Source organism: Phallusia mammillata, chromosome 4 (assembly GCF_965637545.1).
Source record: "Phallusia mammillata chromosome 4, kaPhaMamm4.hap1.1, whole genome shotgun sequence".
In the NCBI taxonomy this organism is placed as follows: domain Eukaryota; kingdom Metazoa; phylum Chordata; class Ascidiacea; order Phlebobranchia; family Ascidiidae; genus Phallusia; species Phallusia mammillata.
The window spans coordinates 1305109-1332918 of NC_137255.1; the positions used below are offsets into that span (position 1 = coordinate 1305109).

Here is a 27810-nt window from a genome sequence, read left to right on the forward strand (position 1 = left end):
ATGACAACAGAGATTGTTGAAACGTCTGTATAATGTATTCTGTATACACTAGTTCTTTGGCAATTATGTTTATGAATAAATTACAGACGAACTTCGCCTGGTAATTCAAAACTTCATAGATTTAAAGCGAAAAAATCAAACTCTGCACCGTTTTCTTTCTTTTTGTTAAATTATTTTCCTTTTTTAAACTAATATTCATCCCAAATGTTGCTTCTATTTTCCTAAAATTTTAATAACCCGAAAACTGGTCTCGTTTGAAATGAACTAAACTCTTCGTGCAATTTATCCAGATCTGCAGGATGAACGAGAGAAGTATCGTAAAAATCTGGAAAATGAGTTGAAGAAACTGCAGCAGAGTAATGTGGATGGGATGAGCGGATTTGACGATTCACTTAACCAACTTTTCAACAAGTAAATAAACACAGACTTGTATGAGTGAAGTGGATTTATTCTAAAATCTGTTTTTTGACCACGTACCCATTAAAGTTTCGATAAAAAGAAATTTGCTTCTATAAATCATAGTACACCAGGCCAATTAAAGGCGTTATACCGAAAATTTCCAAAAATTTTCATATAGCAAAGCACATACTAGATTTGAGTTCTGCTGTTGATGGCTTTGCGATTTATAAAATCCTGAACGACCTACAGTAACCTCGTTTTTCATATCTATATGACGCAGTACAGTATGGAGAATATCACCAAACAAAGCAAACATGTTAATGAACAAGTATTAAAATCTTGTTAAAGTTTTATTCATTTTACAATGATAATGACATCCGCAGTTGACAAAGTTTTATCTACCTATGGTTTTTGTGTGTCGTACCTAAATTAGAGTCAACTTTTAATTTCTATTTAGAGATAGAATTTGTGTGCGTATTTTTGTAAACACGCACGACCCACATAAAAATCATGTATTTTCATGTTCTTGTGCGCCACCTGGTGTTAATATGATGCAGGAGAGTGAAGGTGGACATGGTGGTGAACCAGGAAGAGTTGAAGATCCTCCGGATGACCCGCTCCATCATGGTGGATGACGAACTGAAGACGCACGAAGCCAACCTCAACTATTTGCTCAACGTGAAAAGCGCAGCTAAGGTGAAACTTGTGATTACTAATATAAATTGCAAATCACATTACTCCAGGCCAATTTAAGGCGTTGTCTTGAATCAGCAGGTCACCTAAGAAAGGCACAGCCTAGAAAAATCTAGTCTGCGGTGGGATTCGAACTCACGAAAGAGCCTTTCCCGGCCTTGTGGTCATTTGGAAATACTTGGTGACCAGCTGATTCAGTATGGCGCCTTCAATGGGCCCGGCGTAGTATGACTTTATATATGAGTATGCCGTGATCGCTGGTCTTCATCGACGCTTCAAGACTGATCCCATTTGTGAATTTATCTTCATCTTACTTTCAACTGACATAAATTATTTATCGTCAGTTAATGGAACAAGGTCTGAACACGTTATTTTGCTCACAACCAGTCTGCCGTCGAGCTACCTGCCGCATTGCCAGTGTTTTGTAATTTTTAGGCCAATTTTGGTCAAGTTGGCGATATGACTTTCAACCCATAACGTTTTAGTTGAAGCGTGTCGCTTAAACATCAGCACAAAGCAGTTGCGCTTCCATTTCATGTTCAACCCTGTGGCATAATTGTGATTTACGACTCAATGAATGTTCCGGGCAGTTGTGCGTTTACCATGCGAACCAAGCACAACCATAATGACGTCAGTGTCGTTCACAGGTTTCAGCAGCTGAACGAGAGGCGGAAGTGCGCCGCCTGGTGGACGAATACCGTGAGGTTTACGACAGCGTGGTGGCTGAAGACAAAATGCTCGATCGTGGATTTAAACGGGAGTTTTCTGACGTCCCTCTCTCACTGGCAGATCAACTCTATAAGCTGTTCCGTAGAAGGCCGAGGTTCGTACGTGATTAGTGACGTTTCGCCGCATAAACATAAAAACCTGATCCATAAGCTATTGCTGCCAGGCATAATCTCAAATTTAGAGAGCTCTTCTCGCAAATTTAATTTAATTCCGTCGTTTCGACGTCCTATCATCATAGTAAGTAAATAATAAATAAAATAAAGAGCTTTCTATAAACCTGATTAAAACCTGATGTTTGTTGTGAATCCTGTTCATACACCAACTAAAAGTAGCAAAAAACTTAAAAACAAAATCACTTAGCTGCATGCTTGACTAGATATATCTTGTTTGGAAACCCGCTTCAAAAGTTAACAGCCGTAACGCCATGTTAAGTTTACTTATCCTTACAGTTTTAGTTTACTATTGAGCACGGACTATTATGACGTCACACATACTACATACATGACGTATGTGATTGTGCAAAACTTTAATATCACAGACTTTACAGCACACAGCGCAAAGTCAGAACAGACACCAAAAACATCACCAAAACGGCCCTACAACATAATACACATAGATGTATATATTAACTTGCCGAATCACTTGACAGATTACAGAAGCAGCAGCGGACCGTGACTGACCGATCAGGAAGCATCGACATTTCCCACGTGGAGAAGGGAGGGAGTGTTGTTGGAGGGGAAAGTGTCAGTACATTATCGGCGCTAGAGGAGCTAGACAGTGACGTCAACATGCCAGAGGGTTGCGACGCCCACTTGTGGTCAAGGTTGTGTCATTCAAGGTCAGATGTTTGTTCAGTTTTTGTTTATTTATGTTCATTGTTTGTTTGGGGTTCTTTTGTTAAATCTACTAATGGTTATCTAAGAAAGTTTTCCGCGTTTATAACTTCACAGTCGCATTGTTCCACTTAAAACAAAACAACAAACCAACAAAGAGGGAGTTATGACGTCATAGTGCTGTATTGATGACGTCTTAAACGTTTCGCAGGCGTGTCAAAGTCGAGAGTGAGATTCGTGTGAAGCAGAGTGCGGTGACGTTGGCGGAAATGACGCAATACCTGCAACGAAGACAGGAAGAAGACGATGGACTTGCTCGCGAGATTGATGACGTCACAAAGCAACAAACAAAGTAAGAGTTCAAGGTTAATTTTTTCTAATTATCAAAATAAACTTTTACACGTATTTTTTCTCTTAAAAAGGCATTTTTTATTTGATTTTTTATGACTTTCTTTAAATGTCTCAAATCGTAATTTTAAAATAACATTACTGGGATCAGCGAGTCCCGGAAAGACTCCTGTCGTGGGTTCGAATCCCACCGCAGGCTAGATTTTTCTAGCCTGTGTCTTGCCTATGGGAATGACTGAGAGATCGACTTGATTCGGTATGACACCTACAATGGGCCTGGCGTACTATGGTTCTTAAAGTTTTACGTCAATAATGATATCACGCAGGTTGTACGAAGATATTATGAAGAATATGCTGAACATCGAAGTTCAGTTCCTCTTGAAACAGGGCAGAGTTGAAATCACGTGCGGACCTTTTATCGCTGATTATTCCGACAGCATTCTCATACATAGAGGGGTTGTGGAGGATTTGAACGGGACTATAAGGGTAGGAATGACTTAAACATTGGAAACAGACTTGGATAAATCTTCAGGGAATACACCTAAATTGCCTCAGTCAAATACATTTCGTTACAAACGTTAACGACAATCGCTGTTGAAATGCACTTGCTGCTTTAAACTCGTCAAGTAGCACCCAAATTGCTTCTGTAATTTATGTTTAGTGGAGTTACTTTAAAAAGGCATTGAGCATTAAGCAAAATTAATATACAAGCAGAGAAAAATACTTAAACCGATATGATGTAAACCAGGGGTGTCAAACTCGTTGGGTTCGAGGGCCACATTGCAGTTTGAAAATTATGCCGAGGGCCGCATATGATTTTTAATCAAGTTTTATACACATAAACAACCTTTTGGCTGTGACGGCCGCATCGCAGATCCTTATTCCAATTTCATCAACAGGCGCCAATTACCTGCTGGTTTTTGTTTTAAAATTACAGATGTAAAGAAATAGGTTTATATCATGTATATACCATCTATTGGCGCCCCAAAAGCCCAGATTAATTTTCAACTTGATGCAGAGATTGAGCTGCACAGTATGAAGATCAGTTTTCACTGTTTATTACCTCATAATCTATATTATGACGCCTTTGCTGGCTTTTTTTCGCATTGTTTGCACACAAAAGGCCCACAAACTCGTATCTGTGGCCGCATGTGGCTATCTGGTTTGAGGAACAGTTTGATTACTATCGTTTCTAAAAAAATTAAATTTCTGTAAATGTCTGTTTAAATCAGTGGTTCTCAACTCGTTTCAGGCCATGGACCACCGGCCCAGTAAAAATAATATCATGGACCATTCCATTTTTGTGCAAGATTGAAGTATGCATACGAAACTACTATTTGGGCTAAAAACATAATTTTTTAAAACCGATTTTCAAGAAGTGAGATACAATTATTAACAGCTAACATTTAGATACTCATTCAATATGTAATATGCAATCATCACTAGTTAATCACTTAATTTAGTGGACGTCCTGTGGACCACCATCCAGTTGAGAACCACTGGTTTAAATAGTAGCTTTCACTTTGAAAAGTAAGAAAAATTCATTGTAATTAGATAAAAATCTGACAAAATACTACAATTGTTGTTGAGAGTGTTCGTGGGCCGCATTGGAGGGCTTCATGGGCCGCATGCGGCCCGCGGGCCGTGAGTTTGACACCCCTGATGTAAACTTTGTGTTTGAACTAAAGGAAGCAAAAAAGCTTTCTTTCCCATTTTTATCTTTACCGCCAATATAATGTTAATAAATGTTGGGATTTACAAGTAAGACACAATAACATAAGTTTTATTAGAAAGCAAATTTTCTTGTTTCGTGTACTGTGCTCTGCTAAACTCCACTCCACAAGTTTACAAATAAAACTACTTTTTACTCTTTTCTTACTTCAGGGACTTGGTGAAAGCAAAGTTGCAGCGATGACTGAAAGCAAGGATTTCAAGAAAGGAATCCACCAACTTGAGTGGGATCGGAAGAGGATGATGATGCAAATGGAAGATCTCAACAACAAGTCTCGTCACATCCAGATGCTCAAACTTACCAAAGATCTACAAGCAGTAAGTGATGGTTGTGATCCAGCAAACAAGCGTTGTAGTTGTAAAGTTGTTAAGCTGAGATGTACTTATATATTACTTGGATCAGCTCTAAAGCGTTCATGCAGACCAGGGATCACGGAACAATCATATGAAAATCATAAACAAAGTTACATTAAATACTGTCAGGCAACCTTTTAAACGCCGCGTGCCAATTTACTTTAATGTCAAAGTAACAATGGCTTCGCCTGCCAACATTTTCATGGTTTGTCCAAGCTTAGTTCCAGTGCAGGGTTGAAAGCGAGGTAATATTTAGTTTTAAATTAGTTAAGATGAACATAAATTCATAACTGGGATGAGCTCTAAAGCGTTCTTGCAGGGCAGCGTTCACGACACACTCATATTAAATTATAATGATAAGTATTAAGTATAGTTATTACGGTAGGTCCTACCATTTGAACGCTGCGTGCAAAAATATTGTTGTGTTCAAAGTGTCTGTGCGTTTAAATATCGATCAAAAAGTCGACAGATTCATACGTGTATGGTGGGACTCGAACCCACGACAGGAGTTTTTCTGGGACTCGCGCTCTACCAACTGAGCTACACAGGCTCAGTGGAGAACCCGTGAAAAGTTAAATCACAAGCATCGTTGCCTGCCTTGTATGCTGCACATGTCAGCTTTGTAGTATGGTATTACCAATGCATTCATAACTGGGATCCTGGAAGCGTGTACATAAGTAACTTTGCTGCGTGTATTGTAATTTATTATTTTAAATTTTAGTTTTTGAACGAGGAGAATCAGTCCGGCAAACAAGCGAAACAAATGGCCGTGTTGGAAGAAACATTGAAACTTCAAAACAAACAACTGGAAAAAAATGTGTCGCATAAAAATGAAACAGTAAGTTTGTGTGGCACGATGTTAGTTTCAAATGGTGTCGGGTAATTAAATAAGCATAGGAGGATTGTGTCGGCTAATTTTTTTCCGACAAATTAATGCGTGTTTATTTATGTTTAATTGATATAAAGTGTATATTTTTTCTAATTTCTTGTTGGGAAAAAACGGATCAAACATAAAACACGTTTTAATTATATAGCCTACAGACCTTGCCATTGCAGGTTTCTTCGTTTTTCATCAAAGATTGTAAGCTTAGTCGTATTATTTACAGACTAATTTTAAATCTTTCCGAATAGTTTTCACCCCAAAGTTTTTTTAAATCTACTCCTACTTACTGAACCAAATAGTTCTTGTATTATTCTGTTGCAATTCACATGTTTCGGTTTTTATTCAGACGCATCACTTGTCGCGCACAATCCGTTTGAAGGAACACGAAAACAAAGAGTTGGATAAAGTTCTTGAAGGACTTCACGTCACTGTGTCGGAGAGAAAGAACATCGCTAACGTTAACGGTCGGTTGCTTGCAGAAATTCTAACCCAGTGATTAAGAGTCATCTCATATAGCATGCAGTTACCTTTATATCTTATCTGTTTTCGCTTGTGTAACGTTCAGAGGTTTTAGGTTTATATCTGCATGTCGCTTAAATCCATACAAGCCAATTAGATTTAAGGATAGGTCTTAAAGTTTTATATTACTTAAACAAATTTAAGTCAAGGGCTGCCTGAGGGCGAAATCAAGACCCTTTAAGAAATTAAACCAAAAACACTAGTGTTAAGATAAATAAATGCTATTGCTCCAGCAGCAACTAATGTGAGCTTGTATAGCTCCTGGAAGGCCTTAGCGTAATTTTCCCCCCAAGAGATACCTCATCGCTTTCTTCGTTTCTTGGTTTTGAAGTTTGAAAATATGCTATATGAGTCGCTTTCAAACTGCTTTTCTACCACATAAGTTTTGTTAGGATTAGGAGAAGTGCCGGATTAAGGGTCTGCTGGCACATTTTATAAGTTGCCCGAAAATCAGGGTTGCCAACTAAAAAATTAGAATTATCGCTGTTGCCAAATCATTTAAAGTGGCCTGGATTGTTGACTGGCCTGTAGGCACGTGCCTACTTTGCCTAATGGTTAATCCAGCACTGAGCGAAGATCCGGATTAACCGATGTCGATTAGTTAAAGCCTTAACACATTACAAATTATTTGTAAGTTACCACAAGTTTTGTCCGAATTGGGCGAAGATACGGTTTAACTGAATCCAGTTTAATACAGGTTTACTATAATCACCTCACTAACTACATAAATTATTCCCACTCAGCCACGGAACGAGCGAAGAGCACTTCAGACAAACGGTTGAAGGGAATCGTACAGCGACGAAAGTTAGTGGATCTCGCCAAAGCTCAGGCTCAAGAGGTGGCGGTGCTACGAGCAGAAGTTGAAAGACTCAGAATGAAAACATTCCCGGCACTTGTCCAAGTTGAACGATAATTTGCTCATCTCTCTGTGTAAAGATTTTATTTTTTACAAGTTTATATCTACAGACAGTTTCGTTTCTACTTGAAATATTTTTGTAATGTTACGATTTGTGTTTTAAACATTTGTAATTAAAGTTTGGCCTTTCGGACTTGGTTTCTTGCTTGTTGAGATGTTACAATAGATATATATGAATCCAAGCGCACAAAAAAATCTATGATTGTGCCTAGAGCAGATTCAGTGTGCTTCTAATGTGGACCTCAGTGTACTCAGGGAGCTTGTGTGTATGCCCAGACACTTAAAAATCTTATGCTGCACATAAACTAGTGTGTGGCCACAGTGTGCACTTCTTACTTACAGTAGTCCTCAGTGTACTTAGGGAGCTTGAGTGTTTGTGCCCAGACACACTAAAAACAGAGGTACATTGCTCACAGCTTTTACCTAGAAGCCCATGGAAAGACACAACGTGCAAAACGAATGTTGCGCCGAGCTTTATTCCCGTCGAATAATTTTTTGTTCAATTTTTTTCGACTTAAGCAGTTGGTTCAATCCATCAGCAACCACTGGGTTGGAGCAATGCCACTTAAGTTTGTTGCTTAGAAACACGAGTGACCGAGATGGGATTAGAACCCACAACCTTGTGAACACAAGGCGGTAGCACTAACCATTCGGCCATTCTGGCTACAAGAAGCGCTGGTAAATACATAATAGAGGAAGAAAGTGCTTTAAATCCACAATAACGAACGGATGCGGTAAATAACAGCGTTTAACAGAAAAAATAACTTACTTGATAACTAGTTAGCCTACCTATGGTTTAATAAAGTAAGGCAAATAAATTTTAGCCGCAAATATGTTTTCTATTATTGATTCGTTACGGTTCATTTGTTCCGTACCGCTGATCTCTCATGCGTATCGCAAACCTTGGAGAATTTTGTTTTTATAAATTAAAGTTTATTTTGATGAAATTTATGCCGAAAAATGACGTTTCTTAAACCTCAGTATGAAAGTGAAGAGAATGATTTCACAAAAGACTTCTGGTACACAGAACACGGACCATACGGGGTGTCGGGATTTAATTTAAACGGGAAAGAAGTTGGAAGTAAGGAACGATTATTTTTTTGTTTTTATTTATGGTTTAAACGACATACATTAGCTCAAATCAAGTACAAGTTTAGTGGAAAAAAGTTAAAAATTGTTAATTTAAAGGCAAGTACTTGTTTACAATAATGTTGAGGCAAAGTTAAGAAAGACAAACACATATGCACCGCACACACATTACTGACAGAAAACTTGTATATAATAAATAGATTTTGTACATAATAATTAGAATTGCAGAAGGTTTAAAACTTGTGCTGGCATTAGAGTAAACTATTAATTTAAATGTACCAAATTACTTTTTGTTTCGACATTACACACAAGGCACCTTCACCAGGGTAATGTCATATATTGAAACACAAGGTCCTTGCAAAGTTAAAAAAGCATTAAAACACACAAAAACAGCAATAACCAGCTTGTAACTAAAAAGTTGGTTATTTAAAACTGCTGAAAGAATAATACACATCTGTGTGTGATAGACAGGTTTGTCCGCCAGTCTGCAGAGTGTGACAGCTGCACGCGCGATTATTTTTTGAAACAAATATTTTGCATGCCAATTTTGGGGGGTTGCACGCGGAAATTTCGCACGAAAGCCATTTAATTGTACTGCCTTGACCTCTTTTACCTGCTGAAATTGGCCTTGCACACGAACTTACGGGACATGTAGGTCCTGCACGCACGAGATCTCGTCGGGAACTGCCATGTTCTGCAGACTGGTTTGTCCGCATGTCAGGTCCCCATGCATAATTACCCTTGTACATTGTTGATGCAAATTATTAGTCAGCATTAAAACCCTGTTGCAAACCTATTTTGTGTTAATGCATTGGTTTCACATTTGCTATTTTTTCTTGTTATTAGTAATTTTTGTTTGCAGAATACTGTCATCTTTGTGAAACAAACCTGGAATCCTTTGACAAACTGATTACTCATTTTCCAAGCAGAAAGCATCAGACTAAATTGAAACCACTGCGAACAGAACGAAGTAAGCATTTTAAAACTATATTGTTGTTAACATTACTGATAAACCAACCCTTAGTGCCATTGATCAACATAGACCTTTTCAACCAGGCCTCTCATAAAAGGAAGGTTGTATGATACTTTCTCCGAAAAAACTTTACATGACAATGTACTGTAATTGCTATTCTAGATGTACTGATAAAAAATATTGTGTATTACCAATATAGGTCTAATGCAGGGGTCGTCAACCTTTTAGGCGACGTGTGCTGATTTACTTGTTGTTTCTATGTGTTAATGACCTCACATGCCGATGTTTTTCTAAAAAATAGTGGTTCATGCCAGCAGATATCAATAATAAAGAGAAGGCAGAGTGTTTTGTGCATGTAAGGGTGAATTTTAAGACAATGGTGGCATAATAAAAAAACTGTGAACAGGCAGTGTAACAGGTTAAATTGTTACTTCCACAAACACACAAATCGGTTGGCATGCCATGAAAAACCACCTAGTGTGCCAACCTTGGCATGCATTCCATGTGTTGCCGACCCCTGCTCTAATGAATAGTTTTCTGCTTAAAGTACAATGTTTGAATATTTTTTTACACAAAGCACACTGAGAACAAAGCGACAAAAAGGATGTAGTTTTTGTTTTTAGTTTGTACAATATCGTGTAAATTTCCTGCAAAAGTTTAAAAGTAAATCTTTTTTTTTTACTGTAACGTTGCACTGTAATTGATATTTTAGATGTACTGGTAGCAAATGTTGTGTATAACAAATATAGTCAAATGGGGTAAAAAAAAATTTTGCTGAAGTTGGGGTAAAAAAAACAATATCCTCACAGCTAAACCAAAATTTTTTTTTAAATGGTTTCTTTTTCATAGGATGTATTTATTCTCTACCATTAAAATAAGCCATAAACCATTCTCAGATTTTGTTTGTAGGCAATGTTCTGCAGGTTGAAACAACAGTAGTAAAATTTGTATGTTAAAAAGTCTTCAACAACCTTTAGAAACTTTCCTGCAGATTTTTTATTACAAGTTTGGTGTCAATGACCTTTGTTCTGTGTTGTGTCATAACTATGACCTATTAAACAAAAAAGACTCTACTTGGCTAGCTTCTAAATTTTTTCAGATATCTTGTTGTTCGTTTTTACCCCAAACGGTTCTATAGGAATGGGGTAATAAAAAACTATGTATTTTTTGCACCCCAAAAATTTTTTTTGCCCAAACATTTTTATTTGTCACCTGGAAGTTTAGAAAATAAAAAAGAAAGCCTATAAAACATGTTCTTAAACCAAAGTTGTATAAAATTTCTTTGGGGGCCCAGTTTTGCAGAAATTTTTACCAAAAAGTATACCTGCATGGCTAAAAGTACAAATTGGGATCCAGGCCTAAAGAAAAATGCTACAAAGTAAAAAAAAAGAGGTTATCAAATCATTATGTGGTAATTCAAGCAGTTTGGGGTAGAAAATAAAACTTTATTTCAATAAGGTTTTAGGTTACATGACCAGTCAGCAAGTGGGTGAGCTCTATTTAAACCTAGTTGCATACCAACAAAAGACTGGTAAATGACAAAAAAGACCAAATCAAAGGCAATAAATGCAGTGCAATAAAGGTACAAAGCCATGGAAAGTCTTAGCACTAATTTGAAAGCGTTTTATTAATTTACAAACAGTTTAATAACTGCTGTAAGTTTGGTTTGTAAAATTTCGAAAACAAAGAATTTTATGTGGCTCGTTTTTTTTTTGGCTTATTGATTGTAACAGAGTTTTTAATGAAATTTCTGTCTTATGTTTGACTTTAAGATGGTTGATTAAGTTCATATAATTGAATTGAAGTTCCAACGGCCACTACATTTTTTTTTAAATGGTCCTAATGTCCACATGGGTTAAATGGGTTTTTTTTACCCCGACATGGGTTTTTTTTACCCCGACATTGTTTTTTTTTTGTACCTTTTTCGGGTTAAAAAAGAACAACAGTTTTTGTCAAATATTTTTTTTGTTTTTTAGTAAAATCAAAAACTTGTCACATTACTATAAAAGTAGTCCTATCAGCTTTATTGGGAAGAAAAATTGACCTTTTGTTGTCTAAAATAAAAGTTTGGCAACAAAGTTTCAAAAAATTGTTTTTTTTTACCCCACTTGACTATATGTGTCTAATAAACAGTTTTCCGGTTGGCAAAACAATATTTACATTTTTTACATAAAGCTTATCCGAAACCAAATGTTTTTTAGTTTATACAACGCCATGTTAAATTATCCAACCAGTTTAAAAGTGAAAGTTTTGTGTTGTAGCATGTCTGGTAGTTGAATCATCAACAGGAAATCCAGACGACCCAGATAATCTGTTTCTATCTGACTTGTGCAAAGTTTGTCAGGCCGAGCTGAACACACCAGAACAAGCTGAAGCTCATTACATGGTGGGTTGGATAATGTTACACTATACTGGTAGCCCTAATGGCAGTATTGTTGACCTGATAGTGGAGAACAACAAACACTTAAAATGGTGTGCAAAACATAATTATAATTCGGGTTACCTTTATGACATTTTGTGTGGTCAAAGACAGTGGTACTTTAATTTAATGTGTAAATTCACTAAGAATCGGAACAACATTAGTTGTATGATATATGCTTTTTGGAAATTATTCTGACCAATATGTAACAAACATTTGGATTTATATGGATTGCGGTTATTGTCTAAAAGCCCACGCAACACATTGTTCATATTCATTACAATTGTGAAGCACCTTCCTCTTTGAGATTTGAACATTAAAGGGTGGTAAAAAGCACAACAAGGTTGTTGCGAAGAAGGGTATAGACCAGGGCTGACGAGTTGGGTCAGTTGAGTTGCAATTTTAGATCGGACTTAAATTAGGTATCACAGGAACCTACTTGCATACCACTGAAAAGTTTCGGCGTACCACTTGTGAGAACCACTGGTATAGATACTGGCCATTTACAGGGAGAAGGGGAGCTGCCTGGGTATTTGCCAATTACATAATAAACGAGTTTAGCTTTTGTAAACAAGTTTAGACTTCGAAAATTTTCAGTCTGTTTAGCTTTTATGAATGAAATTAGGCAAATAAAGTCCTAACTGGCTCCACTGCAAGAACAACGGCTGTCTAATTTCAACCGAAAAAAAAACAATGGCAGGGGTACGAGCCTCGAAATTGATAAAAAGTGCTGTTTTACCCATTTGAATATATTTTTAATGCAATGATTTTATTTTGGCAGAGTGACAGACATCAAAAGAAAGTTCGGACTTATTTCCTTGTGAAAGTTGGAGTAAAAGAAATGCCTTCAAAGCCTGATACCCCACCGGATCAGCCACAGGTTTGCACACAAAATTACATTGATGTGTATATTTAAGTCTGCTTCCTTTAAGTATTGTCCAGTGTAAATATGTCGCCTGTAATAAACCTCAACATGGAGATATCGGTATTGTTACCTTATTGTTCTCGGCCATATATTACAGTCATCAAATCCACACTGTAAAGAAATTTAATGATTTTTCCAGTGGCCAGAAAACACGGACAACTTGTCACGTGAGGAATATTGCAAGTGGTGCAAAATAATATTTTCATCACGAAATGTTGCTGAGTGTCATTATAACGGAAAGAAGCACATCAAGAAAATGAAAGAACAATATTCAGAAGGTTAGTGCTCTGCTATGCCTTAATCGTTTTGCAATACACACAATAACATGATATGCTGTAGACCAGGGGTGTCAAACTCAAACCACTTTGACGGCCAAAAACAGACTTCCAAGTAAGACAAGGGGCCGCACTATTGAAACGATTTTTACAGTGTAATATGACAACAACAAAATTGCATGATTATAAAGTAAAAGATTCATTAATTCCATCAACTGCATTAAAAAGCAATATTTAATAAATAACAAACAGATATACAGTGTAGCAAAGTGAAAGAATCAACTGTGCTTTATTGCTTTGTGTGAAAACAATGGTGTACAATGACGGAACAATCATAATTGCTGATTCTAAGCATGGGTTATTTCAATTAACCCATTAAAGCGCTAATATGTACCACTAACAGACAGGGATTGTATTGTGTGAACTCGTTGGGATGACAGGGTAGCTCGCCTGAGTAAAATACATAACTTCTAGAAGTTACTTCGTGAGCCGCACAAAAACTCCTAAAGGGCCGCATGTTTGACATCCCTGCTGTAGACCACATTTGCAAGCACACAGCCTTTCATGTTTCTCCCATACCTTTTGTTTTCATTTTATGCATGTATATTACTGTACAATCACAGCATACTGATTTGTAAGTACACCAAGCCTATGAAAAGGTGTCATATCAATTTAGCGTAGGCTAGAAAACGCTAACTGTGGGTGGATGCAAACCTACGACAAGACCCTATTTGAGGCTGCCCCTCTACCAACTGAGATACACAGGCTCTGTGGTGAACTTATCGAAAGTCGAATCACAAGCACCATTGCCTGCCTGGTATGCTGCACATGTCAGCTTCTTAGTATAGGATAGCCAGATTGAGCACTTGGCAGAAATTTATAATTAAGTCCGGCCCTTTTTTGTTTTGATATTGTACATATTTAATTTGAAGTTATTTAAACAGTCATATCAACTCATATTATGTAATAATTCATGAAAGTTTACATTTTTGTTTTAGACAGCAAAGATAAAACAATTTGGAAACACTGTCTGGTGTGTGACATACGCGTCAACTCCGATGCACAACTTGAAATTCATCTGGATAGCATGAAGCACAAAAACATGGAGGAAAAACGACGCATCATGATGTTCAGTTCAAAGTATGATGTTTATGTTTGATATTGGTGGCTCCAAACAATTTTGGGCTAATAAACTTAATATCTATTTTACAAAACAAATTAAAAGTTTTTTTTTTTGTAACTTCAACATGGCAATTGAAACTGGTTTTGCAAAATCAATTTTTAACAAATCAATTACTATTATGTTGTAAGCGCATGTGGACACATAATGTCTACATGCAAAACAATTTTGAAAATAAATTAAATTAAAATGGGGGTAAAATACTATTACTGCGACTCTGCGAGCCATTAAAAAGTAACCCTCCCTAAACCGTAGGTCGCATTGTTGGTGACTACTATATACTGATTAGCCACAGGTTGGAAAGAAACAAATCCTGTATAGTTGTAGCACTTTCACCCACACATGTTTTGTGATTAAGCCATTATACCTGAATAATTGATAAAATTAAATGTTTAAAGTGTAGGATACATGATTGTTTTGTTTTAATTTATGGAACAAATCAAAATATCAAGTATGGATTTAGCTGCCACATATAAACAAGCTTATGGTATTTATCACATTGTTTTTAGCTTGGTGAAATTTTCGACAAATATACACCGCTTTTCACTTTACAACATATGTTATATTTATAAATCACACGTTTTGTTCACAAACTTGCAGTTTTGATCAGATGTTGATATATACTAGTCAGGCTCTAAAAGAAATTCCTTTTTTTGTCACAGGAAAATAGTTAACGAGAATGAGCACTGTGTGGTTGTGGAAAGTTTGGATGATGTTGCCGTGGATCAAAAAACTAAAAGAAAGATGGAAGATAATCATTCCAGCGGAAAGAAATTTAGGCTCGATAAACAATTTTGATTTCATCACGCAAACTGATTTATATCTTGATAACAAATGCACAGTGCAAAGCTCGATGAAACAAAGAAGTTGTCCGCTGCCCAACACTTGGATTTAAAGACGGCTTCGATCTGTTCTTTTTGCTTGGCAGTACATACTTTACTTGTTTAAATTGGTTTTCTTGGTTTCAAAGCTAAAAGTTGTACATTTGTGGCAAACCAAATAAAAAATCTAGCCTTTTGTTTTGGCTATCTTGTACTGTGCAGTTGCCGACCAATGGTCATAAAATGTTTTTCATGTGAAAACATTTGAACTGTCAACACATTCCTACATTAAACATTTTCAATAAGCCTTGTGTGGTGTTCAATGAAGCAGTATGTTATAAGGTATGGATGTTAAAATGAAATGTTATTTAGTTTTTTGGAAAAAAAGCAATATCTAATAGGTTTTTGGTGGTTTACAAATTGTTATTAAGTAACACTATTTAGTTTTGGGTGCGAAAACAATATGTTAATAGGTTTTAGGTGGTTAACAGTTTGTTAGTAATTGACTCTGCAAACTAGGACAAATTTTCAGGACAATATGTCATGTAAATGTGTGTTGTGGAAGCTGTTCAGAATGAAGCTGGAATTGCAGGTGGGATAAGTATACAGCAAGTCTTAGTGGGTTTGTTTTAGGGTTGTAAACTTTAGATATTTGCAGATAGGACAGATTATTGTCAAACAAGCTTTTATTGTTTGACCACAACAGTGTTCAAGTTTATAGAGCTCTTTCTTGGAAATGTAATTTTTTTAAGTTTTGACTTCCTATACATGTGCTGTTATTTACCCTGATAAAGACGACTTGAATAGGGCGTCGTTTATTTGCTAGAAGAGCTTTATAAACTTGATATTATGCCTGGCAGCAATAGCTTACACAACAGTGTTCGTAATGTTTTTAACAAGTATAAATCACTTCAATTTAAGTACTGGGGCATACTTCTAAGTACAAGTTGTTTTTGTAATTTTTTAGGTTTAACTGAATAAATTCTAGTCAAACATAACTATTCAAAGTTATTTATGCACAACTAACATTTAAAACCGGAGTTTTCTGTATAATGTTGTCATTTATAATTCAAACCAATCTGTGGCCACGGTTCAATGGCTTCGTTTTGCGTGATGTACAATCAGTTTTGCAAGTTTTTTTTTATAACTGTTTAACCCATAAAACGAGTTTTTGCAAAGGTATAAATACAGTGTATTTTTTGTAAAATTGATTTGAGAACAAAAACCTCTATAAACTTAAAATTTTATTTGTTAGAGTTAAAAATAATTTCCACACTTTTCCACACTGATGTCTGTGTGGGAGTTACATCTGGTCACGGCTGAGCACGTTTTGTTGGCGATTTTGCGCGCTTTGCACTCGAACCTCCTGGACTAGAGGGAGTGAGTGGCTTGTTACTTTAGATTTTTCTTTGTACATGTTAGTGATAATAAGTTTAATTTAAAAACAAGAAATGATAATAAGTTTAATAACATTCAGTTTTACCGATTGATGCATGTATTGAGTAATATAGTAGGAAATGGATTGTTTAAATATGTATATTTGTTGTTTTCTTCTAAATATCAGATGTTTTATAGTTTTTCAAATCAGAAATGTGTTTGTCTTAACATTCCATAAGAAAAATAAACTAAATAAAAAATGTTTTTCAGATCATCCAGGTAATATTTTAGGATATGTATTCTTAAATACTGAGTATCTTAAATTGAATTGTGATTGAAAACACAATAACGGTTGCAATAAATATTTGGATGTATAAAAGACATGGGATCATATGCAAGACTATCGATATTCGATATACTACAGCAGGGGTTGACAATCTTTTCAAGGCATCACGTTAACTTACTCAAAAATCGGTTTGATTGCCAACTTTTTTGTCTAACATAAGATCTTATGTTAGCCCAAAGATTTTATGACTCCTATTTCATTGGGTTATCCTAAGGTTGTCATTTTGGTTTAGAGCGAAGGCCAGAAACCGCATTAGCTGAAAGAGCTAATCAAGTTGCATGTATAAAAATATGTTTCTGTGAGTAGCATACAAATTCTTTCACTGAATAATCTGATTTTTGAAATTCAAGACCGAACAATTTAAAGTATCTCTTGTTACCCCTGTAATTTCATTAATTTTTGGATACATTTATGGTCCTCAGTAAGTAAGGAAGTAACTTTTTTGCTGTTTTTATTAGACACAGGATATTAAACTGTGGGGTTAAATTACTGTACATAAACATAAATATAGTCAAATGGGGTAAAAAAAAATTTTGCTGAAGTTGGGGTAAAAAAAAACAATATCCTCACAGCTAAACCAAAATTTTTTTTTAAATGGTTTCTTTTTCATAGGATGTATTTATTCTCTACCATTAAAATAAGCCATAAACCATTCTCAGATTTTGTTTGTAGGCAATGTTCTGCAGGTTGAAACAACAGTAGTAAAATTCGTATGTTAAAAAGTCTTCAACAACCTTTAGAAACTTTCCTGCAGATTTTTTATTACAAGTTTGGTGTCAATGACCTTTGTTCTGTGTTGTGTCATAACTATGACCTATTAAACAAAAAAGACTCTACTTGGCTAGCTTCTAAATTTTTTCAGATATCTTGTTGTTCGTTTTTACCCCAAACGGTTCTATAGGAATGGGGTAATAAAAAACTATGTATTTTTTGCACCCCAAAAATTTTTTTTGCCCAAACATTTTTATTTGTCACCTGGAAGTTTAGAAAATAAAAAAGAAAGCCTATAAAACATGTTCTTAAACCAAAGTTGTATAAAATTTCTTTGGGGCCCCAGTTTTGCAGAAATTTTTACCAAAAAGTATACCTGCATGGCTAAAAGCACAAATTGGGATCCAGGCCTAAAGAAAAATGCTACAAAGTAAAAAAAAAGAGGTTATCAAATCATTATGTGGTAATTCAAGCAGTTTGGGGTAGAAAATTAAACTTTATTTCAATAAGGTTTTAGGTTACATGACCAGTCAGCAAGTGGGTGAGCTCTATTTAAACCTAGTTGCATACCAACAAAAGACTGGTAAATGACAAAAAAGACCAAATCAAAGGCAATAAATGCAGTGCAATAAAGGTACAAAGCCATGGAAAGTCTTAGCACTAATTTGAAAGCGTTTTATTAATTTACAAACAGTTTAATAACTGCTGTAAGTTTGGTTTGTAAAATTTCGAAAACAAAGAATTTTATGTGGCTCGTTTTTTTTTGGCTTATTGATTGTAACAGAGTTTTTAATGAAATTTCTGTCTTATGTTTGACTTTAAGATGGTTGATTAAGTTCATATAATTGAATTGAAGTTCCAACGGCCACTAAATTTTTTTTTAAATGGTCCTAATGTCCACATGTTTTTTTTTACCCCGACATTGTTTTTTTTTGTACCTTTTTCGGGTTAAAAAAGAACAACAGTTTTTGTCAAATATTTTTTTTGTTTTTTAGTAAAATCAAAAACTTGTCACATTACTATAAAAGTAGTCCTATCAGCTTTATTGGGAAGAAAAATTGACCTTTTGTTGCCTAAAATAAAACTTTGGCAACAAAGTTTCAAAAAATTGTTTTTTTTTACCCCACTTGACTATATGTAAAATTCTGCACTAGATCAAGTCGGAGCAACAACACCTGTCATTTTTTACAGTAAAATATAAAACGTCTGAACAATGCTCAAGATAAATGTTTGTCAGCAGTTTCTACATTTATCAGTCACATTAAATATCTGCCTTAATAAACCATACCTCTACTTTATATATTTTGTCTTGCTCTGTGTTAATTAAACTACTGGGTTGATTACACCATGTATTAAAAAAAATATGTTTAAGACTTTTAAATAAATTTATTTTACTTTTTTAACAGGACTATTTGAAAAATGTGGAAATCTGGAAGTTGTGAAAGTCCTGGAAGCAAAGGTTGAATCCATATACCAGTAAGTAGTCTGTAGTACTAGTAATAACTAGTGTTTAAACTAATAATATGAGCAAACACTGTTTGAAGTACCTGTTAAAAAAATCTCACATAGATTTCCTAAACCCAAAAGTTCATGTATTATTGTATTATGTGATAACTAGGGCAAATATTCTTTGACTTGTCAAAAAACGTCATAATTTTGTCAAAATTTTTAGAATAGGTCAAAAATTGTCAAAATTGTTTACAAAGTAATTTTTTTTTACAAACTGCATTGTTGTGGTGTTGTAGATGTTGCACTGTCAGTGAACTTTTCATTTTACACCTTGTAGCCTACTTTATACTGTTGTAATTGGCCCATTACCCCAATTATTGCGAATCATAAACCATCAAGTGAGTGAAACAAAGTGAGTGTTTGTTTGTGGTGATAACCCCAGTATTTACCCAGCAAGCCCCCTGAAATATTTCCCCCCTAAATGTTTGTCTGACTCGTTTTGCCATCAAATGTTTGATGGATTTAGATGAAACTTACACAGATGGTAGATATAGTTGTGTAGATGTGCATCCCACTTTGTTTGTGGTGATAACCCCAGTATTTACCCCACTAGATCCCTAAAATGCTCCCCCCCAAAGTTTGTTTGACTCATTTTGCCATCACATGTTTGATGGATTTAGATGAAACTTACACAGATGGTAGATATAGTTATGTAGATGTGCATCCCACTTTGTGTGTGTTGATAACCCCAGTATTTACCCCGCTAGATCCCTAAAATGTTCCCCCCCAAAGTTTGTTTGACTCGTTTTGTCATCTAATGATTAATGGATTTGGATGAAACTTACACAGATGGTAGATATACTTGGTAGATGTTCATCCCACTTTGTTTTTGTTGATGACCCCAGTATTTACCCTGCTAGCCCCCTAAAATGTTTTTTCCTCTCAGAGTTTGTCCGACTGGTTTTACCATCAAATGCTTGACGGGTGTGGCTGAAACTTACATAGTAGATATAACTAGAAGGGTGGCTTAGCACATATTGCCCTTGCACATACACTATACCCTATTTTAAAAGATTAATATACTTCATTTACATATTTTATTTTACACTGGGTCCCATATCTTCCACTGTCTTTTATAACCTTGGTTGTTTCTGCGAGCAAAAACTCATGGGTGCAAAGTTGTACACATGCAAAGTTGTAGATAATGCATTTCAATAGATAAAAATGAGTAAGTTTGGTATTGTTAAGACAAACATAGTGATTGGTACTGTTCATATTTAAATATGCTATATGGAGTGCAAACCATTTAAATTAAAAAACTCATTTAAAGGGGGCTAGTAGGATAACTAAGGAAGGTTCAACACAAACAAACTTAAAAGTAGGAAACCACAATGACTCAATCAATAGTACCACAAAATATCAGTCCAATCAGCCAACGTTTAAAATTTCAAACACTAGAGGTGTTTTGAGCAACAACCGTTAATGTTTCTGACATCAAAGGGCCGTTAACAACCGCCGAACTGCCATGGCATAAAAACTTCCACCAAGCAACCCACAAAGTCACAAACGAGTAACATACAACAAAAACAAAGTAGGATGCACATCTACATAACTAAATCTTCCATCTATGTAAATTTCACCCAAATCCATCAAACATTTGATGGAAAAACGAGTCGGACAAACTTTGGGGAGAAAAAAAAATGAAAGAAAGAAAAAGAAAAAAAAGAAATAAAAAACAAACAATTTGAGTAAAATCAATATGTGTCCCCTTCAGGGAAGGGGACCCATAATTATGTAGATGTGCATACTACTTTGTTTGTGTTGATGACCCCAGTATTTACCCCGCTAGCTCCCTAAAATGTTTTTTACCCAAAGTTTGTGTGCCTCGTTTTGCCATTAAATGTTTGATGGATTTAGGTAAACTTGCACAGATTTTTAGATATAGTTATGTACATGTACATCCCACTTTGTTTGTGTGATAACCCAATTATTTACCCCGTTAACCCCCTTAAAATAGGTGAATTTTTGAACAGTGTCGAAATTGGCTGAAATTCATAACAGTGTCGGAATTGGCTGAAAGTCATAGGAGCTGATTGTTTTGTTTCACCATGTAGCCCCAATTTCACTCCACTCGCCCCCTAAATTGGGTGAGGTTATTAAACAGTTTCAGAATTGGCTAAAATTTGGGTAGCATGTAGAATATGCAATTGTAGGTTTCGATTGATGTGTTTTACCTTATAGGTCCAACATTTACTCCACCGGTCCCCTAAAATAAGTGAATTTTAAAAAAACGTCGGAATTAAATGAAATTTTCAAATTTTATTGAACATACTATTTTAAGTCCTCAATAGTTGTTTTTTTGCCCTGTAGCACCACAATTTAAACAACTGGCCCCTAAAATGGTTGACTCTTTTAACAATGTTCAAATTGAATAAAAATTGGACAGCTTGTAGGATTTGCTATTCATAGGTGTGCATTTTTTGTTTTATCTCCTTATGCCACTATTTGCTCGTTTTTTAAAGAACTTAAATAGAACATACTTTAAACAATATCTGGGGAGAATCTGATTTGTATAGTTTGTACTCTACATAGTATTTTTATTTAAGCCCAGTGCCGATCACTAGGTTTTACATTACAACACCTGACTTTCTCATGGTTATCTCTTGAAATGCATTATTTTCAACTTTGCATGTGTGGGGACCCATGAGTTTTTGTCTGCAGAAGCAACTAAGGTTATAAAAGACGATATGGGACCCAATATAAAATAAGCATAGGAAATATATTAATGTTTTAAAATAGGGTATAGTGTATGTGTAATGACAAAACGTGCTAAGCAACCCTAGTTTTTTTTATCTTTATGGTTGCGCCTACCCATAATTTCGGCAAATGGGTCCCATTTTTTGTAATGTACAACACAGTGTTACCGCAAACATGCATTAAATTGCAACATTAGCAGATGGGTCTGGCGGTGAAATTACGTAAAAGACAGTGGTTAATACGGAACCCAATATAAAATAAGTATAGGGGATAAATTACCAATCCAAAATAAGCCATTGTGTATATGCAATGGCAAAATGAGCTAAGCCCTTCTAGTTGTATTTTACTTTAGTGCATTCATGACGTTTCACAACTTAAGACATAGATCATATTTTTAGATTGGCATTTGAAAGTTGATATCAGCCTATTTGATTCATCCACCTTTGTGGTTTGATTACTTGTTGTGACACTTAACTTGCAGTTGTACTATTGCTGACTTATGCCAAAGTCCTTTTACCTAGTCATTGTAACGTTTCTAGTTAGCCTATTAAGACCGCAATATCTATCCCAAATCTAAACTGTTGTCACAAACTAAAATGCAATTTTATGTTAACAAAGGTTAAGTCTTTCAATTTATACTCAGTCAAACGTGAGTTTACTCTTAACATGGATCATTGCCTACGAATTTCAGTTTAAATTAAAGTTAAACTATTTTATCAGGGCAAAACCTCCAAATGCATACAACCTTTTTACACACCACTATCTAATTTTGATAAATGAGTAACGACATAACACACAGGGCAAAAATGGCAGACTATCTGATTACAACTCATGTAAGACTATACAAACACAGGGCTTCAACAAAGACTTGGTAATCTGTTAGTCTTGCAACCAATCCTAACCCTAACATATAACATATGCCCTGCACTGCTAAATAGAGGCACCAATATCCTCTCGCCGGCTTGCATAGGATTCTCTTTTACACTCTAAGAAGAGAATAAATGCGAAAAAACATTACGAGAGTTATGAGAAAAAATATGTCAGTTGTCCATTTTCGAAATGCATGGTTTTTGTTTATGTTTATCAACGGCAAGCCTAAACGTGTTTGTTCCCATCCGAGAAAACCGAGATGGTTCAAAAGCACATGACATCCTGCCTGTTTTATCAAAACATACAGTGTTGTTGTTTTTTGTTACAGAAACATGTGTGGAAGAAGGACATCCAGAACTTGGTTTCATTCTGACAATGCTTGTCTTCCCGTTTTTTTTTTCTTTTTTTCTTTTTTTTTTGGTCATTAATCTGTGTTAAACTGAGATAGTCTGCTCTTACGCCTGTTTTTGTAGTGGTGCATGAGGTATGCATAGTGATGTGAATAACTGTGGTTGGTTTGCCCCATTGTTGCAATTCGGGTTTGATGTCAACTTGAGTGTGGCTTAGTTGAGGCCCTGAAAAAGGACGCTTTTCTTGGTTAATGCTAAGTTTACAATTCTTGTTGGCTGATTGGAGGAGGCTTGTATTGTTGTGATGCATAATGCTTGTGTCAGTTGATGTTGCAGGGACAGACCTTGGCTGACCTTCTCGGAGGACTTATTAAGACGAGCAATGACCCTGTGACATTTAGCTGATGATTGTATTGTTAGCCAATTCTGTTGCTGGCCTGGTGCAGTCAAGGAAAGGTTACCCAAAATATTGTGGCTTTGTCACATTTGGAACCCAACTTGTTCTAATCCTTGTCAGCTGACTGTTGTAAACATAACTTTATGTGTATGTGTGTCAGTCTGGTGAGGCTTATGCAGAGGTTGTCTGAGACCTTCGGGTCACTTTTTAAGATGGCTGAAGCTGAGTTTCTGAAGGACTGGCTGACTGTTGTATGATTTGTCCATGTTTATGGTCTGGTATGCCGGATGTTGGCTTGGGATTACTTGGTTGATGGTAGCTGAACATGGCCGAAAGGTGTGAGCTGCTAGCCGCTCACGTTTACTACCATTTGAAGCTGGGTGTCTTCTTGCATGCAGATGGCATTGATGCATTGAAGTCTTGTGTCTTTGCTGTTCCTATTAGGCTAACTGTATATGTGGCTTTCCCTTCAGTAGATTAGGTTAATTAATAGATGTGTAATTTTTTTTTGTGGTGTTGCATTTTTAGTTTTTTTTTATACTGTTTTTGTGGTGGTGTATTTTTTGTGGTTTTGTTGATACTGTTTTTGTGGTGGTGCATTTTAGTTTTATTTTATACTGTTTTTGTGGTGGTGTATTTTTTGTGGTTTTGTTGATACTGTTTTTTAGTTGGTGGTGTATTTTTTGTGGTTATGTTATACTGTGGTGTCTATGCTGGTATATGTGTGTGGTCTTTGTGCAAGTCCTTTGTGTTTATAGTGTTTTGCTGCTAGCTTACATGATCAGTATATGGAGTATATCTTGTATTGCATTGTTGAGATTGGATTTGATAAGCTGAACACTAGTAGACATTGCATTGTTGGGTGAAACATATGTTCAGATGAACAATCTTTCATTTCTGATGGATTCACCTGCCGAAGTAAGTTTCTAAGGTTTGATCGGTTTATTAAATTGTACAAAATTGGTCAAGTTATTTGTTGGTCCCCTTCCACATATTGATTTCACTTGATGCACTTGAAATGTAAGTGCAGAAAAAGCATGTAAATGTGCCTTATTTTTATTAGGCTAGTTGTTGTTACCTGTTAGTCTTTAAAAGAGTAAAATTATTTCATTTTTTTGGCATGTTTAAATTGGATGAAACTCGGGCACTTTATAGAATGGATTTGTTGTGTTTTGTTCTATAGCCCCCCTAACCGCAATGTTGATGTATGTTTGGGGCCCATAAAACATTTACATAGCAATCACCCAATGCAAATTAATCATAGTAACAATACAAACTTTTTTAATTAGGCAAATAGTACATGCCTGCACAACATATTGCTCGTGAAGCCTTTAACGATACCTGTGGGATATTTTAAAAATGTTTGGTTGTTTGCTTCAATTTTGATTTCGAAACATCAATGAGATATTGTAGTTCGATCCTTCAATGGGTTTCTATCAGGAATGGTTTCTTTTTCACTATATAGATAAATAATCTTTATTCAGTGACCCCGATATTATTTTAGGTTGTGCAGGCCTGTTTTAGTGCTTATAAAATGCCATTTTGTCCCTTATTGTTTCCAATATGCAGCTGATAACATTGTTTTCCTCCTTTTTTCTTGCTTAATGTTTATGTTGCTTTTTTGCCCAAAAGTTATCAAACATATTTGTTTACTTTTTTATTCACAAACCATGATTTAATATTTAACAAAAATAGTTAAGTCGGTTTATTTTAATTCAATTTGGTTTATATTGCAGCATGATGATCTTTTTAACAAACTTTCATTACCAATGATTTACCTACCACAAGTAAGTATGACCTTAAGTTTTGGATAGGTTTGTTAGAATCAATTTGGTTTTCAAATTCCAACCTTTTTGTCTATTTACAAACAACAATAAGAAAATAGACACAAGAATTGAGCACTAACTTACATATCTAGTTGTTATGGCAGATTAAAACAAATATTTTAATTGCACTCTAACTGTTATGATGTGTAAAAGCTCATAGATGCAAAGTCATAGACATTTTTCCTAAAATACTAATTTTCTTGGATTGTTCGTTTATGTATAAAACTTATGTATATCTATAAAAAATATACCATTTAGTAATCACAACATGTATGATTTTAAAAAAACTTACAGGAAAATTCCTAACTAACTAAATATTTTATGTTTTGCAGATTTCTTTCATCTTTTCGTTTACTTGCTTCATCTCCACATTTTATTGTGTTGTGTTGTTGTTTTTTCGTTTCGCCGTGTCGGGTGTGAATTTTAGGTAGAAATGATTCTAAGATCAGGCAGCCAGCAGTTGTCCAAGTCACATGTTTTGACTATATCCCACATTTTTTCAACCTCTGTTCATAGGTTGACTCGATTTTATACACCAAAACTCACCCTTTCCATTAACTTTTGCTTTCAATAATTAACGCATGGGTTCAGTATTTTTTTACTTGAACACCATTGGCCCAAAAAATCTCCACCTTTTTGGGAGATTTCATACATTTCTGGCCCTCGAATACGATCAAGCCTACCATTTTTTTGGCGGTTATGGCATATACATATGTTACAAAACCCCTTTTCACCTCACGAGTTATTAATATTTCCTGCCATTTCGAAGTCTTACCAGGGGGCGACGTCTTTCATGTGTCGGTCGTCACTCGTCGAGGCTGGGAGTGGCCTCTTCAACATAATCACCTAACGATTTATTTCCACCAATCCAACACTTCGCCCACTTATCCATCTTTCCGGCTATTTCATATGCGACAGCTTTGCATAAACCTATACTTGCCCAGCTATTTTTGGCACTTGTCCACCACCCAGACATCTTTGGCCTCGCAACATATATTCGGCCTATTACGAACCCTTTGCGGATACTTCATTGCCCCTTAAACGAACAATTGGCCCAATTTTGGCCTTTTCCACACACCATGCATACTTGTCATTATACCCCCACAATGCTTTGTAACCGTCTTCACCCCACAAGCAACGTTTTGGAAGTCTCCGTTATCCGCAACCAAACTTGCACATGAAGCGTTTAAGTACTGTTAAAAAAACGTATGGTGCCGTGGGGATGCAGTACCCCAACGCCAACTTGAATTGTACTGTGCTACTCTTGCTGATGACCGTTGAATTGTTTAAACATGGAGGTCTTCCTTACACGTGTCAACGCTTGGTCGCAACGTACTGCGCTGTTTTTTGACTTTTTGGGCATGTTGATGTCGCCTATAGCAATAAATTTTATTTCTAACTACAATGTGTGATTTCAACTTAGTGTAAGCTTAGATAGACGTTAACGAAAAGAACTGCAGCAGAAATCTGTTGTCCATACACGTAGCTAAAATGCGCCAAATTGAAAAGAAATACACGACCCTATCAAGTGGGTACCCTAAAGCGTGAGTTTAGCTGAACCCACCACGGGTTTATTTTAAAATTTGCGAGACCATGCAGTTCCTTTTTGAAATTGCAAGCCTTTGCCGCAGGCATTTGATCTTAATTGGAATTCAAGTGACCTCGTTTTCAAAGATTTTGAGGCTGTACAGTTTCTGTTTCAAAATTCCAAGCTCTTGACTCAGGCATTTGACCTTAATTGGAGTCACGAGACCTTAAATTAAAAATTTGGAGGCTGTACAGTTTCTGTTTCAAAATTCCAAGCTCTTGACTCAGGCATTTGACCTTAATTGGAGTCACGTGACCTCAATTTCAAAAAATTCGAGACTGTACAGTTTCTGTTTCAAAATTGCAAGCTCTTGCCGCAGGCATTTGACCTTAATTGGAGTTACGTGACCTCATTTTCAAAAAAATGAGGTTGTACAGTATGGTCTTCAAAATTGCAGCCCGTGGACCCCAAGTTAAGTTCACGTGACCTCATTTCAAACATTCCGAGCCCACGCCTTTGCCCTAGTGTGATGTCGCGTGAACCGACGGTGAGTTTGTTTCACAAATTTTGACTCATTTATGAACTTGATCTTCAGCTGATAACTGTAGGCTATCTTAACTACGTTCACGTCACTCATTGTATGAAGAGTAATTGATTTATTGTCGCAAATAAAACGATTGACACGGATGGATACATTGTGACTGCAACCTTTGTAAGGAAGGAAGTGAAGTTGACGGACGTAAGCACAATGGCAAAGTCTATGTCACATCCGGGCGTATGGAGTGTGTAAAACACCCATAGACGGTGTAATCAGTATTTGAGAAGGCAAAACAAGTGTGCAGGCGTATAAAAATATCTGAAATTTTGTTTTGAGGGTAAAACGAGGCAAAAATGGACAAAACATGTCCAACCGGTGTGTGGAGAAGGAAAGAGGTGTTGAATGCACCCGAAAACTGACTCTGATGAGACTTTTTAGTATATTTCGATGGAGCAAGAAGTGTAGCAAAGCCAAAAAGTTGCTGAGGTGGGTCTTGTTTTGAAGACACAAAAACCCTTTCAGTTTGTATTGCGGTTTGAGGGCAAACTGTCTGGAAAAAGGTGAATACCAGGGT

At 35.9% G+C, this 27810-nt stretch overlaps 2 protein-coding genes and 1 long non-coding RNA gene across 5 annotated transcripts in view; all 3 read left to right on the plus strand.

Moving 5' to 3' along the window:
* LOC145224099 (cilia- and flagella-associated protein 43-like) overlaps window positions 1-7538 on the plus strand; it is a 28612-nt gene extending 21074 nt beyond the window's left edge. Inside the window, exons 27-36 of the mRNA XM_080090529.1 lie at window positions 291-411; window positions 957-1095; window positions 1740-1915; window positions 2471-2659; window positions 2866-3006; window positions 3329-3488; window positions 4887-5051; window positions 5809-5925; window positions 6317-6434; window positions 7233-7538. Of these exons, the coding sequence (XP_079946655.1) occupies window positions 291-411; window positions 957-1095; window positions 1740-1915; window positions 2471-2659; window positions 2866-3006; window positions 3329-3488; window positions 4887-5051; window positions 5809-5925; window positions 6317-6434; window positions 7233-7402 (1496 nt within the window). The 3' untranslated portion in view covers window positions 7403-7538. The remainder of the gene's footprint in view (window positions 1-290; window positions 412-956; window positions 1096-1739; window positions 1916-2470; window positions 2660-2865; window positions 3007-3328; window positions 3489-4886; window positions 5052-5808; window positions 5926-6316; window positions 6435-7232) is intronic.
* A 748-nt stretch (window positions 7539-8286) lies between these two features.
* Window positions 8287-15284, plus strand: LOC145223231 (zinc finger matrin-type protein 4-like). Its single transcript, XM_080089615.1, has 7 exons — window positions 8287-8486; window positions 9357-9464; window positions 11729-11853; window positions 12668-12766; window positions 12951-13089; window positions 14085-14226; window positions 14929-15284. The coding sequence occupies exons 1-7, from the start codon at window positions 8366-8368 to the stop codon at window positions 15062-15064; spliced, it is 870 nt and encodes a 289-aa protein (XP_079945741.1). The 5' UTR covers window positions 8287-8365; the 3' UTR covers window positions 15065-15284.
* A 1414-nt stretch (window positions 15285-16698) lies between these two features.
* On the plus strand, window positions 16699-26575 carry LOC145223232 (uncharacterized). Of its 3 annotated transcripts, none has more exons than XR_013859429.1 (5): window positions 16699-16743; window positions 18928-18997; window positions 22926-24262; window positions 25081-25131; window positions 25503-26575. It is a non-coding gene; the product is annotated as an uncharacterized LOC145223232 (long non-coding RNA). The 3 variants fall into 3 exon arrangements; XR_013859430.1 differs by lacking the exon at window positions 16699-16743 and adding an exon at window positions 16808-16938; XR_013859431.1 differs by lacking the exon at window positions 16699-16743 and adding an exon at window positions 17087-17108.
* Window positions 26576-27810: the final 1235 nt, after the last annotated feature.

Bases quoted from the DNA above. Each gene is read 5' to 3' on its own strand.
- LOC145223231 (XM_080089615.1), top strand. From the start codon at position 8,366: ATGACGTTTCTTAAACCTCAGTATGAAAGTGAAGAGAATGATTTCACA. The intron at 11,854-12,667 runs GTGGGTTGGATA...TTATTTTGGCAG, and splicing joins AAGCTGAAGCTCATTACATG to AGTGACAGACATCAAAAGAA. The intron at 13,090-14,084 runs GTTAGTGCTCTG...TTTTTGTTTTAG, and splicing joins GAAAGAACAATATTCAGAAG to ACAGCAAAGATAAAACAATT.